Source organism: Eubalaena glacialis, chromosome 13 (genome assembly GCF_028564815.1).
Source record: "Eubalaena glacialis isolate mEubGla1 chromosome 13, mEubGla1.1.hap2.+ XY, whole genome shotgun sequence".
Classification (NCBI taxonomy): domain Eukaryota; kingdom Metazoa; phylum Chordata; class Mammalia; order Artiodactyla; family Balaenidae; genus Eubalaena; species Eubalaena glacialis.
The window spans coordinates 39,325,912-39,342,532 of record NC_083728.1 but is presented as its reverse complement, the minus strand read 5'-3'; the positions used below and the strand labels follow the sequence as shown (position 1 = coordinate 39,342,532).

The 16,621-nt window shown below is 41.6% G+C and overlaps 1 protein-coding gene across 1 annotated transcript in view; it reads left to right on the top strand.

Moving 5' to 3' along the window:
- Window positions 1-15,562, top strand: part of FERMT1 (FERM domain containing kindlin 1) — a 47,107-nt gene extending 31,545 nt beyond the window's left edge. The window contains exons 10-15 of the mRNA XM_061210394.1: window positions 4,808-4,932; window positions 5,694-5,800; window positions 7,582-7,803; window positions 8,426-8,550; window positions 9,619-9,760; window positions 13,198-15,562. Coding sequence (XP_061066377.1) covers window positions 4,808-4,932; window positions 5,694-5,800; window positions 7,582-7,803; window positions 8,426-8,550; window positions 9,619-9,760; window positions 13,198-13,371 — 895 coding nt within the window. The 3' untranslated portion in view covers window positions 13,372-15,562. The remainder of the gene's footprint in view (window positions 1-4,807; window positions 4,933-5,693; window positions 5,801-7,581; window positions 7,804-8,425; window positions 8,551-9,618; window positions 9,761-13,197) is intronic.
- The last annotated feature ends 1,059 nt before the right edge of the window (window positions 15,563-16,621 follow it).

Here is a 16,621-nt window from a genome sequence, read left to right as displayed (position 1 = left end):
AGCCTTGTTTCAACAAAAACCTTCACAAACAGGTAGACGGCATTAAAATATGAATAGTGTGATTTAGTAAACACGGCCAACAGTGTGCTGCCTCCACTGGGGTTTGTATAACTGAGCAATAACCTCCCTTCTTGAAACAAACCAAACTTTTCATATATATTTATTTTTAATTTAGGTTTATATAAGTTTTGTAATGTATATATTACAAATATTACAAATAAATAATCGTAAATATGTTAGGGGGTAAGTACTCAAAATATTTTAAGGATTGGGTGTGCCACGTTTTAGTTTGGAGATCACTGGTCTGGAGTTGTGTTTCTCAAACGAGGGAACCAGGTTAGGAAAGGTTACTTAAAATGAAGATGCCTGGGCCCTAACCTGGACCTGCTGAATAGGAAGGACTCTCTGGGGCTGGGCCCAGGCTTGTATATCTTCAACAAGTTCCCTTCCAATTCTGATGAACACCAGAATTTGAGAACCATTTTTCTAGAAAATAAAGCCCAGCTCCTTAGGTGGACATTCAGAGTCCCACCGTGGCCCTGGTCTGCTTGCTGTTCTGGTCCCCATCAGCCCCACACATGGAAATGCTGTAGCCTCAGAAACTGCCTCTTTGCCCATTTCCATGGCTCAGCCCGGCACCCAGCATGAGGCAGATGTCCAAGAAGTGTTGACCCAACTCCTACCAGCAAGGTGCCAGGTTCTGACTCGTCTCTGCATTTCGCACATGCAGTTGCCTGAACTCTTTTTTTTTTTTTTAATTTTATTTATTTTTGGCTGTGTTGGGTTTTTGTTGCTGCATGTGAGCTTTCTCTAGTTGTGGTGAGCAGGGGCTACGCTTCGTTGCGGTGTGCAGACTTCTCATTGCAGTCGCTTCTCTTGTTGCGGAACACGGGCTCTAGGCACACGGGCTTCAGTAGTTGCAGCACGCAGGCTCAGTAGTTGTGGCACACGGGCTTACTTGCTCCATGACATGTGGGATCTTCCCGGACCAGGGATCGAACTCATGTCCCCTGCATTGGCAGGCGGATTCTTAACCACTGCGCCACCAGGGAAGTCGCTGAACTTTTCTTTTTGAAATTTCTTTTCCCTGTTCCTCCCATCAAATTCTTATTGATCCTTCATTCTATGTTTAAATGTTGTGTACTCTGTTACTCACCACTCCTATGTCCTTGTTGTATGACTTACCACATTTTATTATATTTATTTACTTATACATTTCCCTATTTTAATTACAAGCTCCATGAGTATTTGACACTGTCTCTTTTCTTTTTTTTTTTTGTCATTCTTCAGGTGACATTTATTGATTGCTTGTTCTGTTTTTTGGTTTTCTGAAATTTGTTTTTCTTGAGATAACATTGATTTATAACATTATATGTTTCATATGTACAACATTATATTTCTACTCCTGTATACCCTACAGTGTGCTCACCACCAAAAATTTAGTTTCTATCCATCACCACACAGTTGATCCCCTTTACCCATTTTGCCATCCCTGCCCCACCCCTCCCCCTCTAGTAACTACTACTCTGATCTCTGTTATCTAGGTGTTTGTTTTGGTTTGGTTTGGTTTGTTCATTTATTTTGTCTCTTGTTTTTTTATTAGTTCTTTGTATTCCACACATGAGTGAAATCATATGGTATTTGTCTTTCTCTATCTGACTTATTTCACTTAACATAATACCCTCAAAGTCCATCCATGTGGCCACAAATGGCAAGATTTCATTCTATTTTGTGGCTAATATTCCATTGTGAATATATATGTATATATTCATATACATATACATACCACATCTTCTTTATCTGTTCATTTATCGATGGACGCTTTGGTTGTTTCCATATCTTGGCAATTATAAATAATGCCACAGTGAACATAAAGGCATATATATCTTTTCAAATTAGTGTTCTTGTATTCTATGGATAAATACCCAGAAATGAAATTGCTGGGTTATATGGTAGTTCTATTCTTAATTTTTTGAGGAATCTCCATATTGTTTTCCATGATGGTTACACTGGTTTGCATTCCTACCAACAGCGTATGAGGGTTCCCTTTTCTCCACAACCTCACCAATACTTGTTATTTCTTGTATTTTTTATAATAGCCAATCTAACAGGCATGAGATGATTTTAACCTTGTAGTTTTGATTTGCATTTCCCTAATAGTTAGTGACGTTGAACATCTTTTCACGTACCTGTTGGCCACCTGTATGTCTTTGGAAAAATGTCTATTCAGCTCCTCTGCCTGGTTTTTAATTAGGTTGTTTGTTTTTTGTTGGTGGTGAGTTGTATGAGCTCTTTATATATTTTGGATATTAATGCCTTATTGGATATACCATTTGCAAATATCTTCTCCCATCCAGTAGGTTGTCTGTTCATTTTGTTGATGGTTTCCTTTGCTGTGCAGAAGCTTCTCAGTTTTATGTTATCCAATTTTTAAATGTTTGCTTTTGTTTCCCTTGCCTGAGGAGATTTTTCTAGAAAGATATCGCTAAGACCAATGTCTTAGCAATATGTTAGCAAGCATAGGCATACTGCCTGTGTTTTCTTCTAGTAGTTTATGGTTTTAGGTATGGTTAAGACTTACATTCAAGTCTTTAATCCAAGACTTACATTCAAGTCTTTAATCCATTTTGAGTTGTTTTTTGTGTATGGTGTGAGATGGTGATCTCGTTTCATTTTTTACCTGTAGCAGTCCAGTTTTTCCAACACCATTTATTGAAGAGACTATTCTTTCTCCATTGCACCTTTGTCATAAATTAATTGTCCATTAATTTATGGGTTTTTCTGCCAATACCATGCTGTTTTGATTACTATGGCTTTGTGATTTAGTTTAAAATCAGGGCGTGTGATACCTCCAGCTTTGTTTTTTCATTTGTTTGTTTGTTTTTTGTTTTGTTTCATTTTGTTTTGTTTTGTTTTGTTTTCCCCCTTAGGATTGCTTTTGCTATTCAGAGTGTTTTGTGGTTCCATATAGACTTTAGAATTTTTTATTCTATTTCTGTAAAAAATGTGTTTGGGATTTTGTTAGGGATTGCATATAATCTGTAGATTGCTTTAAGTAATATGGACATTTTAACAATGTTAATTCTTCCAATTCATGAGCATGGAATATCTTTCCGTTTATTTGTGTCTTCTCCAATTTCTTTCAACAGTGTCATCCAGTTTTCAGTGTACAAAAAACTATCTCATTCTTGTGTGCACCATTCCCCACCCAGCCACCTTCTCCACTCCTCCTTCCCTGCCCTGCCTCAGCCTCTGGAACATCATTAGTTTGGGGGATATGCGAAAGCAGCTGGAGGATGAACCAACCTGGAAGAAAATGGTAGAGGGAATTTAAGGTCTTTTGATACTCTTAAAGTCCAGTTAAAATAGAGAAGCAGAGTTTCATTCTTAATTCTGAATAGAAATATTTAGATGCCTAGGACTAAACTGAGACTTCACTGTCTTTTGGTTGTAGGCTGTGTCTTTAGATTTTATTTTGAAAATATTAACTTTGGAGAATCTGATTCTTAGACAAGTAATCTTTTAAATATGTTCCTTAGAATTATACTACCTACAACTCTCAACATGATAAATACTATTTTAATGTAGTGATTTTCTAAATCCTAGAAATATTAACTCCGTATAATGTTCTTCAATTTTATTGTGTGATTGTTATATAATAATCTCCTGTAATACATTGGTTTTTTAATGAACATCTTCTCCCTTATCCTGGTGTTAAGGATAGCACATTTTTAGCTAATGAAGACTAGTACTGACATGTTAAAAGACTTACCCCAAATTATATACGAGTGCAGTTAAGCCCAAGCTTCCTCTCTTCCTCTGTTCTTGAATGCAGAAATCTACCCCTCAGACATGGGATACCCTGATGCACCCCCAAGGCTGGGATTGTTCCACTGAACTACATACAATTCCTATTACCTTTTCTCTGTCCGTCTGTATCCCCTTCCCTACTCCCCAGCTCGATCTCTTGTTTTCTGTTTTGAATGACCCAGCTGAGGCCTGCCATTGGCACCACCAACCTTGTCTAGCCCAGAGTACAAAGTTTTCTGGCCCCAACGGATATCATGGTTGGAGATCTTCCCCCAAAATATTTTTTTAATTGAAGTATAGTTGATTTACAACGTTGTGCCAAAATATTTTTTAATAAGAGTAGAGTCTATGTAGATTAGCTGTAGATTTTGGTGATTTCCATGGCTCACTAGGAATTTTCTCGTGGTTTCTCTTAAGGGTCAAGAGGAAAGTACAGAAAAGTACTTTTATATCTGATTTTTATGTCTGATAATCTGAAGATTGTGTTGTCCATATAGACAGCTTTTTCAGATTCAAGAAGTAAACTGAAATTTTAGATGTCACCAGATTCATGGATGTTTCTCACAACATCATCATAGTAATAATAATAATAATTTGTTGAGCACTTCAGTTTGCCAGGTACCTTATAGAGATTACCTCTTTCCATCCTCACAAAAGCCCTGTGAACTGGAGGCTGATACTCTCCCATCACACAGAAGCAGTACATGTGGCCCAGACAGATGAAGTGTCTTTCCCAGGGTCACACATTTATACAGTAGCAGAGCCAGAGTGTAGCCCCAGGTGGTCTAGCTCCTGAGATTTTGCATTAACTTCTGCATCTCATATCAAAACCCCATTTTCAGTTTTTAGAAATGAGTTAGCAATTTGAAAATTATTTTAAAAAATACAGAGGATGTTGTTTCAAAGGGTCCCTAGAGCATCTTGATCCACTTGAATTTGCGATGTGTCCTACATTTCTGGATGCTTTTTCAAATGCTTACTGTACTTTAATTTGCAGGCCCAAGAAGCTGATATTAAAAGCTTTCAAACAATATTGGTTCATCTTTAAAGACACGTCTATAGCCTACTTTAAAAATAAGGAACTTGAACAAGGAGAACCAGTAGAAAAACTAAATCTTAGAGGTAAGAGGGTCCAATATCTTGGTATGGCTTGTCACAGCCCAGCAAGCGGATGAAAGCCAAGACTCCCACCGGTGAAGCAGGTTCACTCCCAGAGGAACCTCTTATGTCGCAGGTTGTCAGTGGCCGCCTGCCTGCAGCTCCTCCTCCCTGTGAAACATGGACCTGAAATGCAAACCAGTGAATGGTTATTTGTGTTATGCTGTCCCTTCTTTCCCAGTGTGTCCAAGTCTCTGAAGTGGTGGTAATTGGTGTCATAAACGTAATACATGAGACATTGTTGGATCCTGAAAAGCGCTCTGAATTCCAAAACAGTTATGTCTAATTCAGTATCACTTTTGTGCCTGAATTCTGAAAGTGGCTGTGAGTGTACTGGTAACACCATTAACTAAAAATTTAATTAACTAGTGCACTCAATTCCCTTATCATTGTGACAATCAGAGGATTCCCTCTGCTTTAATTCATTTCAAAGCTTATATTCAATAATCGATTATATGAGTTAGAATAGCCAAATCAACCAGAAAAATGAATTCAACTGATGATTATTTAAGAAATCCAAAAAAGAAATATTTTTATTTATCCATGTTATGTTCATAACTTATCTAGTTATCCTTTAATTAATGTTATCAGCCTGCTCCTCAGTTTTTCAGAAGAGAACCAAATCTGAGGAGCTTATGTTCAAAGTCTTTATTTTAGATGCACATCTGATATTTGTCTAAGAGATCTCTCAGAAGTCAGTTCTGTCCTTACCTTTTATCATTCAGGCTGTGAAGTTGTGCCAGATGTAAATGTAGCAGGGAGAAAATTTGGAATCAAGTTACTAATCCCGGTTGCTGATGGTATGAATGAAGTATATCTGAGATGTGACCATGTAAGTAAAACCACAAAAATGGTAAGTCACTTCACTTTTATTAAGCCTCAGGACAAACCGTCTCAGGTGTTTTCTCAAATGAGAGCACTCATCAGTCAGCTATTGCTTTGTAACAAACAATCACAAAGACACATACCAATAAACATTCTGCAGGTGGGCTGGGGATTGAGTGATCCAGGCTGAGGGCATCTGGGCAGATCTGCTTCAAGCCATCCACCTGGCTCGACTGGCTCCTTATCGCAGGCTGAGCTCATGGGATTTATTCTGGGTCCCAGGCTGCCTGGGGAGGAGGCTCTTCTCATAGTGATGGCAGAAGTGCCAGAGGGGAACTGGGAACGTGTGAGACCTCCTAAATCTTAAGCTTGCAGTCAATCAGTAGGTACACTGTCATTCCCACCCATGCTCCACTGACTAAAGCACATCCATGGCCAGGCCCAAAGTCAAGAGATGGGAAATTACACTCTGGCTCTGGTGGGAGGGACTGTAAAATTACATGGCAAGAGGTGTGGTTGCTAGAAGGGTGAAGATTGAGGCCAGTGATTCAGTGAACCACACCTACTGTTGCCCTGAAGAATTAATTCGACTCTTCACCTGCATCCCCTCGGCTTCTGGGACCACTCCCCTTCGCTCCGTGAGGTAACAAATGAGCACAGACATTAAAGAACAATAGAAACCACCACTAACTGGTTCAGCACCACCAATGGACCTGATTCTTACCATGGGATTAGAATCTTTACTAAGGATAGGCCAGAGGAGAAATAATATGAGAAGTCAGTTAATGATTTTTCCTCATTTTCTTCTGTCATAGAGATAAGATGTGATATGAAAATGGAAATATGTGTCAAGGACGCTATCGGGTAGTTTGGGTTTTCACCTGTCTGTGCCCCATGGAGCTCCTTTGTGTCCTTGGTTCATCTTTTTTTTTTTTTTTAATTTATTTGGTTGCATCGGGTCTTAGTTGCGGCAGGCCGGCTCCTTAGTTGCAGCTCATCAGCTCCTTAGTTACAGCACACGGGCTCCTTAGCTGTGGCTCGCAGGCTCCGTAGTTGCAGCATGCAAACTCTTAGTTGCAGCATGCATGTGGGATCTAGTTCCCTGACCAGGGTTCGAACCCGGGCCCCCTGCATTGGGAGCATGGAGTTTTATCCACTGCACCACCAGGGAAGTCCCTCCTTGGTTCGTCTTTAAATGCAAATTTCTCCTCACGGAATTTCTTTTTTTTTTTTTTAATTTTTATTTATTTATTTATTTATATTTTTGGCTGTGTTGGGTCTTCGTTTCTGTGCGATGGCTTTCTCTAGTTGCGGCAAGCGGGGGCCACTCTTCATCGCGGTGCGCAGGCCTCTCACTGTCGCGGCCTCTCTTGTTGTGGAGCACAGGCTCCAGATGCGCAGGCTCAGTAGTTGTGGCTCACGGGCCCAGTTGCTCCACGGCATGTGGGATCTTCCCAGACCAGGGCTCGAACCTGTGTCCCCTGCATTGGCAGGCAGATTCTCAACCACTGCGCCACCAGGGAAGCCCCTGCACGGAATTTCTTAAAGTTGGCATTCGTATTCTCTAGCCCCATGGTATCTAGAAATTCAACACAGGACTCAAAAGCTCTCATTGGACTTTAAATTACGTGGTTAACAGCCAGTCTGAATGTGTGCCACTTCGTATCTTCCCTTGCTGGGAAGGTGACGGTTTTGTATCATAGAGATGAAAGCCCAGGTCCTGCTCTGTTCCCAGCATGGCTGCTTTGCATTTGAACTTACTTCTCAGCTCTCTGGTGTTTGCTGCAGGAGAGTCAGTATGCCCAGTGGATGGCTGCCTGCATCTTGGCATCAAAGGGCAAAACCATGGCGGACAGCTCCTACCAGCCAGAGGTCCTTAACATCCTTTCATTTCTGAGGATGAAAAACCGGAACTCAGCATCTCAGGTGGCTTCCGGTCTCGAAAACATGGATATGAACCCGGAATGTTTTGTGTCACCTAGGTGTGCAAAAAAGTACAAGTCTAAACAGGTACTGCTAATCTGGTTGGGGTGATTGTTTGCAGCAAATTCTGTATTTTCTGAAATAAAATAAATAATTAAAATGACTGAGATCATCATCATGAAAAATCAGCTGATGGGGAAATTTGACTGTGAACTGGGTATTAGATGATATTAAGAAATTATTGTGAATTTTGTTAGCAGTGACTATACTGCTAACTGAACATGGCAATATTCTCAGAATAAACCTAATTTTAAAATAATGATTTAGTCCCCACAAATTAAAATTTTAAGTTATGCTTCCATAAGAGTGGGTTGAAAGTTACACAGATAAACTGATTCAAGTAGAACCATTGTCCATGGAGACCACAGACCCCAGAAAGAAGAACTCAGGACTCTTCATCTACATAAAGCTTAGATACTTATGTGTTGGTCCATCTTCCTGTTTCTCCACAGTGATTTGCATGTATTATAGAAAGAGAGAGAGAGAGTGAATGAATGAATGAATGAATGAATGGGAGGAATTGTCTTTGTGGAGCTGTAGTTGGGCCTTGCATTCATTCTTCTTGTTGGGGACCCGGGGCCAACGGGATGATTGCTGTAGAGAGTCAGTGCCTGCTAAGGAGAATTTGACATCTTCCACTTCTGCTTAGCTGGCAGCCCGCATCCTGGAAGCCCATCAGAACGTGGCCCAGATGCCCCTGGTCGAAGCCAAGCTGCGGTTCATTCAGGCATGGCAGTCTCTACCTGAATTCGGCCTCACCTACTACCTTGTCAGGTGATTACAATGCTCACTTGCCTCTCTCACTTTCTGTTCAATTTTAAGTGGTTTCATGGAGCTCAGTTTATTCTCATTTGGTCTAGAATGTAGAACTCTTTCTTTTTTTTTTTTTTTTTTTAATTTTAGAATACTGTCCTTTCACAAATGGCCCAAACACTTTTGGCTGCTCATGACAATCTTCCATACCTCTGTTCACAGTGCCTACCAGATCTCTCTGCTTCTCCTGGGTCCCCTAAGTTTTCAACTTAGCAGCAAGAGTGATCCTTTTAAGATCTCAGTCAAACCGCTTCAGGCCTCTGCTCACCACCATCTGAAGGCATTGTGTCACACTCAGAGTAAGAGCCAAATCCTTACAGTGGCCCTACAAGACCTTAGTGCTGGAATTTCACATCCTCTCCCTTCCTTCACTGTGCCCAGCCACACTGGCCTCCTAGCAGTGCCTTGAGCCTGAGGAAAAAAAGAAACTCTGGCCTTTGCACTGGCTGTGCCCTCTGCCTAAGATACTTTTTCCCCAGATATCCACATGGCTCACTCCCTCACAGACATTAGTTCTTTGATCAAATCTCCCTTCTCACTGAGATCTTCCCTCTCCATTTAAAATTGTAACAACCTCATTGCCAGTATTCCTTGCCCCACTTCTGTGCCTTATCCTCCTTTATGACCTTATCTGGCATGTATATTTCACTTATTCATGACCCTCTCCCCCAAGTAGAACACAAGCTGCCTGAAGTCAGGAATCTTCTGTCTGTTTAGGTCACTGCTGTATTCCCAGTGCCTAGAAGGGTACCTAGCATACACAGTTGGTGCTAATTTGAATTAACTGACTTGACTGCCTCTTATTTTGCTTTCCTCTGGTGTCAATTTCACTTAAATAATGTCTGCAGGACAGCCTACTCTCCAGCCTTCATATTCTATCCTAATAAAAATGCCCTTCTATAGAAAGTTAATCCCTCATTGTCTGTTCTTCAGAAATGATTTGAAATGTCGGTATTATCTTTAAGAAGTTGTATGTGAATGAACATCATGTTAAGGAAGCAGTTACATATTTTAATTATTTTTTTTCAGATTTAAAGGAAGCAAGAAAGATGACATTCTGGGAGTTTCATATAATAGGTTGATTAGAATCGATGCAACCACTGGGATTCCAGTTACAACATGGAGATTTACAAATATGAAACAGTGGAATGTAAACTGGGAAATCCGGCAGGTAAAGTGAAAGTTTTTGGTACATTCAGCATTGAGCCTATAAATGTGTGTTCCCTCAGAACTGCAGCTTATTTTGATTTTAAGAAGGTGTTATTATACTTAGAACTCAGAAACCACAAGCATGTGGTAATTGTCTGCTAAAATAATCACATGCAGTTCTGGGCAGTTTCCTAGCAAGCACAGACCAAATGCTTTTGAATTAACACAAGTTGGCTTAGTCTCCATACAGACAGACTCTAAAATTGCTGAGCAGTTTGATTAATTTCCTTCAACTCAGTGTATGATTATGTAAGATTTAGGCTGATAATTACTTAGCTGAAACTACCTGAGATGTAAATATCATACAAAATAAATCCAAAACAGGTGTCATCTGACTGGCTGCCAAGAGGTGTAACTGGTTGAGAACTCAAAGGCTCAACTGCCCACCTGGAGAGCATTCCAGTCCCAAAGGGGAAAAGTATCAGAGAAGCCAGCGAGGTACACAGGGGAGGAAACTGTGTACCTCCAATGGAGGAAACTTAGCCTCTGAGTTCCGGAGCCCTCAGCCCCCATCATCTCCACCTTAGGAACCAGGTCAGGCCATGCCTGCATCACAGGACGTGCTAGACCAAGTCAGACACACCTGAGTGTCCTGATGATTTAAAACATTCTGCTGTTGCTGATATAGGATCTTTACCTCATTCCTTTGGCATTCCCATTTTTCCAGTATAAAGCTGTCAATGTAGAGCGAGGATAAGAGACTCACATTTTTCTTTTTTTAAGAACCATGGATTCCTCTCAGCAGGGCTGTTGACCATCTGGACTCATTTGCAGAACAATGTTCTGAGATTAGATGGCCTCTAAGGCAGTGACTTGAAAACCTTGTTGTACCCTCAAGGCCATGTAAATCCGACTCTGGGAAATGCAAATCAAAACTACAGTGAGGTGCCACCTCACACCAGTCAGAATGGCCATCATTAAAAACTCTATAAATAGCAAATGCTGGAGAGGATGTGGAGAAAAGGCAACCCTCCTACACTGTTAGTGGGAATGTAACTTGGTACAGCCGCTATGGAAAACAGTGTGGAGGTTCCTCAGAAAACTAGAAATAGAATTACCATATGATCCAGCAGTCCCACTCCTGGGCATATATCCTGATGAAACTCTTAATTCAAAAAGATATATGCACCCCTATGTTCATAGCAGCACTATTCACAATAGCCAAGACATGGAAACAACCTAAATGTCCATCAGCAGATGAATGGACAAAGAAGATGTGGTACATACGTACAATGGAATACTACTCAGCTATAAAAAAAAAAGGACAAAATAATGCCTTTTGCAGCAGCATGGATGCAGCCTGAGATTATCATACTAAGTGAAGTAAGTCAGAAAGAGAAAAACAAATACCATATGATATCACTTATATGCAGAATCTAAAATATGACACAAATGAACCTATCTACAAAACAGAAACAGACTCACAAACATAGAGAACAGACTGGTGGTTGCCAAGGGGGAGAGGATTGGGGGAGGGATGGAGTGGGAGGTTGGGGTTAGCAGATATAAGCTTTTATGTATAGAATGGATAAACAACAAGGTCCTACTGTATAGGATATAGAGAACTATATTCAATATCTTATGGTAAACCATAATGGAAAAGAATATTTAAAAAAGAATGTATATATGTATAACTGAATCACTTTGCTGTACAGCAGAAGTTAACACAACATTGTAAATCAACTACAATTTAAAAAAAAAAAAGAAATTATCCAACTGTGCACCTTAAATAGGTCTGTTTATTATACATCGGTTATACCTCAATAACGCTGTTTGGAAAAGAAAAAAATCTGACTCTGGGAATTACTGAGATCAGTGATTCTTTTTTTATTTGTTTGTTTTTAAAATAACATTTATTTTTTAAAAGTTAACATGTGCATAATAGGAAACCGAAAAACACAAGAAGCAAAAAACCAAGTCATCCATAATCATAAGCAGTTTACCGTTTGATGTCTCCTTCTAGGTTTCATTTGTGTATCTGTACAACTAAGCATCCACTTTCATATAAGTAAGATCATACAGTTATGTACTGTGCTTTTTCAGACATCAGGAATATTTACCATTTCAAAGTTGCAAAGCTATTTGAGTATTTTGATAACCAAGAATACACTACACCAACTCAATCTACAAGGAAAAAAATGTAATCCTGCCTTTCTTGGCAACAAAAATTTCATAAAAGACAAAAATGGCAACAGGCCTCTATATAAAGATATTGGTAGAGTTATGATTAAAATACTACATTCCCTTAATGTTCCATTAAAAATGAGACAGAAAGCAAAATATAAATACGAACACATCCACATACATGCCTCCCTTTATACTTCCTTCTGCCCCTCTGCTGCTAACCTAATGAGCTAGTCCTGACGTACATTTCTCAGAGACGGTTTAACAATTCCATATCCAAGATGCTGCTTTTTTTTATCAGTTGTAACAAAGATATTTACCAATTGGTTAATTCACTAGCTCTACTTTTTATCATACATTGTCACCTCAGGACATCTGAAAAGCTTCGATGTTGCAAAATAATGAGCCTTGAAAAAGATTTTTGCTGGTGTATACTATTGAACATTTCAACTTATCCATTGCTCTATATGTTACATGCCTTTGGTTTAACTTTACTGTATATATTATGTATATACTGGACAAATGGGTCCTAATTTTATAATATCTAGTCTCTAGATATTAAAGGGGTTGCCAATGTATGACAAAAGTAGAGTTAGTAAACTAACACATTTTGTACACTTTGTGTTAAAATTCTTTGAAAGGCCATCTTCTGAAAAGGACCTTTGGAAATGAAATTGTAAATCACATCTAAGTGACACATGTGCCTGTACTCACCCACTGTTGGATGATGGAAAGAAGGAATTGGGAGAAATGAAGGGTTCTAGACTAGAATGTTTCTGTGTAGATCAGTGATTCTTAAAGGTCCCCAGCTGATTCCAGTGGGCAGCCAAGGTGGAGAACGGGTGAAGCTTCAATTTCTTCTAGTGTTAGAGTTTATGACTTCCAGCTGGGAAGGAGTGAGGGCCGTGGCTGTAGGAAAATTCACGTGGGCCTTTTCCTCTCCACTAAAAAATCTGCAAAGCACTCTGCCCCTCCACACAGGGAGTGCTTAGACAGTTCTTTCATCTAAACAAGAGCCAGACAGGAAATATCTTTTGTGTTGAGCGTAAGAATGTTTTGCCAGGTGTGCAGCAAAGCTGACACCACAAGAGGGCGCCCAGAGAGCAGAGACGTTTTCTGTAAGCTTTGATGCAAGCGGTGGGTTTTGCAGGGTTTGGGGAAACCCATCTGTCAGCACCTCAGCAGTCCTCAGCTCTGGGACCACCTCCAGCCAAGCGGCTTCTTTCTCATTCGTCCTTGTCAGAGCTTAAGCATACCTGTGCCTTCCTCTTCCAGGTGGCGATCGAATTTGACCAGAACGTCTCCATCGCATTCACCTGCCTGAGTGCGGATTGCAAAGTCGTGCATGAGTACATCGGGGGCTACATTTTCCTGTCCACCCGTTCCAAGGACCAGAATGAAACGCTCGATGAGGACCTGTTCCACAAGTTGACCGGCGGCCAGGAGTGAGCAAAGCAGGCCTGCTAGGCCTACACAAAGGGCGGGCCTACCCGGACGTTGGGTCAACGGCCTGCACCATGTTTACATTCCAGGCTGACAGCATATATTCACCGCCGGACACCCAGACCCTCGCCTCATTTCCAGCACCCTGCCTAGCACATCCCTCTCCTCACTCTGCCCTCTGCTACCCGCTGTGGAAGGGGCCTCAGTTCACCTCTTCTGTAACGCGGGGCGGGAGAGAGGACACTGCTCGGCATTGCTCTAAGGCTCCACGTGTAGCTATGCCCTGCAGAACCTGCAAGTGCATGGCTAGAAGCTGTCCGTGTGCTTATCTGCTTTGTTGCTAAGTCAAAAGAAAGACAGGTTAAAAGCACATGTAGCAAGGACAGATCTTATTCCCCAAACTCAGGTATGAAAAGAAATATGTCTTTGCTTAACAGAAGTGCCTTTAACTACCATCTTGTGAAAATGGCAGAGGGAGCCCCCGCATACACTTTTGTCCTGTAGGTCAAAGTCTGGGGGTGAAGGTCTGGGAAAAGGTGGGGTTACCTGGTACCAGTTGGTGACAAGGGGTCAGAGTAGTGGCCCTCAGTGTCATCAGTCCCGAGTGACATCTGCCAAGGTGACCATTGACCCATCTGGTCTTGGACATTGGTTACTGCCCCACCTGCAAGTCCCATTCCATTCCTGGGGATCCTTCAGCCAGGATTAAAGGGGATCCCTTAAGTCCTTCTAAAGACACAGTGAGACAGGGGTTCAGGGAAACCCATTCCTCAAACCCACTCCATGTCTCAACAGCTTCTACTCTGGGTTGGGGCTCAGGAAGATGGGCTCCGTTCTCTCTTCATGAAAACCACCTCCCAGCATCAAGGCTTCCAGTGAGGTCTCCATCCCAACCAGTCCAGGAGAGAAGAACCGGACACAGGGCAGCCCCGTCCCCAAAGACCACCAACTTACGGGCTCTCAGCTTCCCCAGGGGCTTCTGTCTACTTAGGGCCTTTGGCTGGTCTGTGGGGTAAGGAAGCCTTGCTCTTATCGCTACCCAGTGTTCTGGATTTGTGTCTGTTTATATGACTCACGGCCTTTCCCCTAAAGGCCTTTGGCTTTGTAAATCAAAAGCCGATAATGGACTTTTTTTTTTCCTCTACTTTTTACTCTGTTGTCTCTGCCTTGAGACATGAATGTGGGCCAATTAACAGCTGCCTCAATTGTCATTCTCTGTTTTGGTTCATCAGTGTTGGGAGGAGTGAGTTTTAAGAAGGTAAAAAGCAGTACTGGGGTTAGAGGGAAATATCAGATGTATTTTATTATGTTTTTATAAATATTCTCCTGTCACACAAAGGATGTGGGTTGCAAGGGTAAGGCTGAGACTCTGTTTCCATTTTGAAGTTCTTTTAGGATGCAAACCTCAGGGGGCCTGGCTGGACTTCAGATGCCCAAAAACATTGGCTGTTGCTTTATTTTCTAACAAAACTGTTTGAGAAGAGAGATCTCTGCAATTCTGGGGGCCACCTTGAGACAGCCTTGGCTGGGGACCCTTGGGCCCTGAGCCAGAAGCTGTCACTGGAAATTCCTCTTTCAGCCTCTCCTTAGAGGTGAATGTTAGTGAAGAATCTTCAGGCAACACCTGAACTTCTGAGGCCTAGCTTAAAGCCTGGATGTGGCTCGGGCACTTGGAAAATCTGGTCCATGTCAAAAAGAACTGAGTTTGAAATGTTTTGTGCAGAAACCAGTGCCAAGTGAGCTGCGTTGAACTTGGTGGTCATTTCTCCATAGTCCTGGGCTCCATTATTTTAGAACCTAGCTGGGCCCGACATTAAAATAATGCTCCTTGATGTCACAGTTTACCTGTCTGCTGTCAAATGCAGCCCTGCCTAATTTACCAAAGCTAAACCTTTGGTTCAGCCTTCTTCCTTAGCTTTTCCTGGTTGTCTGACATTTCCATGAAAACACTCAAAAGAGTTGACCAGTTTTAACCAGACTTTCAGGGGAGCATTTCTTCCACAACTCCACAGCCACATCCCAGAGGAATAAACAAGCATGGCAGGAAAACCTTAAACACTGCTTTTCCAAAGAGCAACTTAAGGACTTTTTTTTACATTGGGTGCAAAGGTCACCTGACTTCCTATGATGAAATTTGAAATTAATGTGTGCCTTTCAACCCTGTTTGATTTCTTATCTACAGTACATGGGGAAGTCTGCATTTTTGTGTGTGTTATTTTATATGACTTTGTAAATTAAAAGGTTTATATGGATTTGAATATGGTCTAGTTGCGTCCTCTCCAGTCTGTTGCCTCTAAAAAGGTGAACATTTTCTCCATTATGAAAAAGGAGTGCAACTTTCAGGTTTAACGTTTGCTTTTCCTCACAGTTCCAATATCTGAGCTATTCTCTGCAGTGAGATTGACTTAGAAACCTCACTTAACCATTGGTTTCAACTCTTTTCTCATTGGCTGTCACTAGATTTCCTGACATATCGTGAGCTCTTTTTATCCAGGTCTACCTTGTGGAAAAAGCACCATAGAGCAAAAAAATAGCCAGAGGCAGAGGGGCATCAGAGGGCCTCTGATTTGATGACCAAATGTCACGGGCACATCTATGATTTAGTGATAGATGGTCCATAAGGGTTAGGAATGTGCAGTTTTTAGATATCCCTTCATGAAATTTTGTTTTTAATTTAGCTGCAGTTGATTTACAATATTGTATTAGTTTCAGGTGTACAGATTCTTATCCATTATAGGTTATTGCAAGACATTGAATATAGTTCCATGTGCTATATAACCCTTTGTGCAATTCTCACATCAACCCACAGGGAGCAGAAACGGCTTGCCTTCTCATTTCACAAAGGAGAAACCAGGCTCAGAAGGTGAAGTAACTTGCCCAAGGTCACACCAAGAGTAAGCAGTGGAACCAAGATTCAGAGCCAGGTCTTAACTCCAGAGACCACTGAGCTTAACCCAGCAAACCCCACCCTTCCATTTCCAGCCCTGCTCAGCCTTGAACTGCCTGCCCCACCCCCAGCCCCAAGGCAGGCCTCTCCTGAGCTCAGTGTCTGCATGTCACACACCGGTGGGGGAGGGCCAGGGAGGTCAGAGGATTGGCTGCCCCAGAGGAGCTGGGGAGGTGCAGGTGGATCAAAAAGGTCTGGGAGGGGTTTCCCTGGTGGCACAGTGGTTAAGAATCTGCCTGCCAATGCAGGGGACACGGGTTCGAGCCCTGGTCCGGGAAGATCCCACATGCCGCAGAGCAACTAAGCCTG